Raw genomic sequence first — 3,653 nt, 5'->3', positions numbered from 1 at the left:
GGGAGGAGGAAACTAGGTGCACCTAGAAACCAGCCAAGAGAAGTGTGGAGGAATGAAAAAGACAGGTGTGAAAGAACACAAACTGGAACATTGGCTCTTTTAAGAACTGTTAACTCCTTTTATTAATAAGAGTTTCTGGAACCAGCAAAGTGGTATGGTGGTTAAGGTGGCTAGATCCCACATGGCTGACTGTGCAATTGAGTCCTGGACTCAGTGGTTTGAAAAACATACCAGGTACATGTGTGTGCATGCCCAAAATCTCAAGAGGAGAAAGGAGAAAAAATTGTTATATGTCCATGCCCCCCAGGGGGTACTTTCTCAACTTTTCTTTCTCCAGTGAGCATACATATCCTATAGCCAATGTGTATATATATATATATATATGCCTTTATATATAATTTTTTTAATATATATAATATAAATTACTATAATATATAGCTTTATATATATATATGTATTGTGTGTGTATATATATATATGTGTGCATGTATGTATATACATATATATATATACACATATATGAAGGCCGTCAGAAAAGTGTTTTTCTATGTAAAAATGCATCATGACTTTCCTGTCTATGTGTGTGTGTCTGTGTATTAAGGTTTTCTAGTTCCAACCCATTCATATTTCATCCTTCTGCTTTACGCTAATGGATCATGGTCCTATTGAAACTAGAATGGTACCTGTTGTGACTAGAATAATACAGTATAATATAGGGTCTGCTTTTCCTTATATTGGACATAGCTCTTAAAATTGAGTTAGGTCTTTTAGCAAATACACAAGCAGCCTTCTAATGCTTAAGATCAACTAGAACTGCTGCTTGTTTGTTACATGACTTCCTTAAACATAAATGAAGAACCTTAATTTAATTCTCTTAAGGTTTATGTTATTGGTGTTAGGCATTCCAGTCTGGTGAGATCACTTTATACTGCTCTGTCACCCCACACATTACACATCCCTCCCAGTTTGACGTCACAGGCATATTCGATAAGCCTGTCTGCTACATCTCATCCAAGTAATTAATGCAGGCTGGGCAAAGAACAGAACAAGTGACAGGCTACTAGAAATGCCCCTGCCAAGTGTGCAGTCATTAATCAATCCCTTTCCTTCTTAAAACGTGGATATTTAATTTGCTGCAAGATCTATAAACAGGCAGCAGCATTTCATCTCCGAGACCATAGAGATTCTATTTAATCATTTATTTAAATCAATGATTTAAATAAGGTAATTGGTCTATGGCTTTCCTGAAAAAGGAAATGAGTTTGGTTTGGAATGACTCATTTTCCATAAATCTGAATGTAGGGGTCACTGTTTTACTCAAAATGCTCATAAAATGTCCTCTCTTTTCTGATGTGTAGAGCCTGTAGCTTGGTGCCTGGTTCAGGATGAGGGGTGTAAGGGTGAGTAGCTGCTCTCACCACCATTCAGTCCCTGGTCTCCTCATCCTCACAGGTTGCTTCTGGCTCCTTTTGTCTGTGGCCCTGATGTCTCTCTGAACCTCCTGGGTCCAAGTCTCTCTCTACTGCTCTCTTTCAGGTTGTGGCTACAACATTGATGCTGGAGAGGAAGATGCCCCGCTTCCTGTGGCCTCGCTCCGGGACCTGTGGGTGCGAGTATGGGCTGGGGGACCGCTGGTTCCTGCGGTAAGTGGGGCCAGGGCAGCTAGGGCCAGCAGGAGACAGCAGAAGTGGGCACTGGCCTGCCTTGAGGTTGGAGGGAAAGTGGAGGAATAAAAAGAATGTGGACAGCAGATGCCGGGCAGCCATGTGGGAAAGGTTGTGTCTATGAGTCTGTGCTTAGGTGTGAGTGTGGGCGACCCAACTCATTTTAGTCTTATTCCTACCTGACCTCAATTTCCAGTATTCTCAGGCCTTGAATTGAACTTCCTCCTTCCTACTCTACCCTCACCTCTGACCTGGCCCTTCTCTCCCTTCACATTTCACTTCTCTCCCTTCAAGATCCTGAATTGCATCTCCTCATCCTTGTGGAGAGGCAATCTTTAGCTCTTAATTGGCTCTACTTTCTCCCTCACATTTCCACACATTAGCACCATACATGCACACACACACACACACACACACACACACACACACAGGTCCTACTGCTCTCCCAACCCTGATAGGTCTACCCCTTTCATCTGTATCCCTGCTTGGCCTCTGCTCCAAGCCCCTTTCCTTTACTTGATCCTAGAAGCTCTTCTTGCCTAAAGTCTGGTCCCTTCTTTCTCCTTTCTCTTGGTCTTCTTCCCTACTCCTTCACCTCTCCTTCTACCTATCTCTTCCCACCTCAACTGAGTCCTTTCTTCTCCCCAGGGTCGAGAACCACCATGACCAGAATCCACTGCGAGTTCTTCGCTATGTGGAAGCTTTCAAGAGCTCAGAAAAGGAGGATGGCCCAGAGCATCTTTCAGAGAAGCAGCACTCTTTGACTGAGAGTGGGGCTCTAACCAGAGGCTCCCTGACTGTCCCAAGTCCCCCACTGTCCCGGACTACTTCCCGAAGCAGCAGTAGTCACCGGGGCTGGGAGATCCTTCGTCGGAATACACTGGGACACTTGAATTTTGGAATGGATTTTGGTGAGGGGGATGGAGAGGAGGTCTATCATTTATGATGAGGATCCTTATTACTCTGAACTGGCTCCAGGCGGGCCTGAGATCGGGGAGGTGATGCCTGCCTACGCAAGTGTCTCACTGACATGCTGTTCGTCTGGGAGGGGATAGACAGAATAATTCCTAGAGGCAGAAGGCTCTTGCCTTATCTCTCCACATCCTCCACTCTCATCTCCCTTTGCTTCCATGCTGAATCATGACTGAACAGCAGCAATAGAAGATGGGCCATCCATCTCCAGGAGGGACAGGCACCAAGTGTCCAGGGTACCACCTACAGGACCTCACATACACGAGGCCTCTCTCCTGCGCCTAGCCCTGAACTTCCCATCTCAGTCCTATCACCACCCCCATACAAAAGCCCTAACAACCTTTAAGTGGTCTGGAATGGCAAAGAGGTAAGAGGATTTGTGAGCTCACAGACAGGTTCATGGAGATGCTCCCACAAATGCAGAGCTGAGTGTCCCACAGTGAGGACGCACACAAACACCCACACACCGGTAACACACTGTGGCATGGTGCTTAAAGCTCTCAGTGAGGTCTCAGTGCTCACGCTCCCTCTTCATTCTGTTGTGCACTCCAAGCACTTCCACCCCTGTGTGAAGCAAAACTCCCTTCTGTGTTCCAGCCCCAGTTCTCTCTGTCCATCTCTGTCCCTCCTGGGTCTTCTCACTTGTGTATCTCCAGCCTCTCCTCTGGGAGTACTGTCAGCAAATAAGCACGCTCTCTTCTTTCCCATTTTCAAAGAAAGCACAAAAGCCTTCCTTTGCCCCTCCTCGCCTTTTAGCTACTGCTCTTGCCTTTTTACTCCTTATTCAGACAAAACTTGCACACACACACACACACACACACACACACACACACACACACACAGGTCCTACTGCTCTCCCAACCCTGATAGGTCTACCCCTTTCATCTGTATCCCTGCTTGGCCTCTGCTCCAAGCCCCTTTCCTTTACTTGATCCTAGAAGCTCTTCTTGCCTAAAGTCTGGTCCCTTCTTTCTCCTTTCTCTTGGTCTTCTTCCCTACTCCTTCACCTCTCCTTCT

General features: G+C 45.9%; 1 protein-coding gene across 1 annotated transcript in view; it reads left to right on the top strand.

Moving 5' to 3' along the window:
• The window catches only part of TRPV5 (transient receptor potential cation channel subfamily V member 5), a 30,036-nt gene extending 26,656 nt beyond the window's left edge, over positions 1-3,380 (top strand). Inside the window, exons 14-15 of the mRNA XM_027770539.1 lie at positions 1,537-1,643; positions 2,313-3,380. Coding sequence (XP_027626340.1) covers positions 1,537-1,643; positions 2,313-2,610 — 405 coding nt within the window. The 3' untranslated portion in view covers positions 2,611-3,380. The remainder of the gene's footprint in view (positions 1-1,536; positions 1,644-2,312) is intronic.
• Positions 3,381-3,653: the final 273 nt, after the last annotated feature.

The sequence above is a fragment of the Tupaia chinensis genome, unplaced genomic scaffold (assembly GCF_000334495.1).
Source record: "Tupaia chinensis unplaced genomic scaffold, TupChi_1.0 Scaffold000140_1, whole genome shotgun sequence".
Lineage (NCBI taxonomy): Eukaryota > Metazoa > Chordata > Mammalia > Scandentia > Tupaiidae > Tupaia > Tupaia belangeri.
This window is presented reverse-complemented; position numbering and strand designations above follow the sequence as displayed.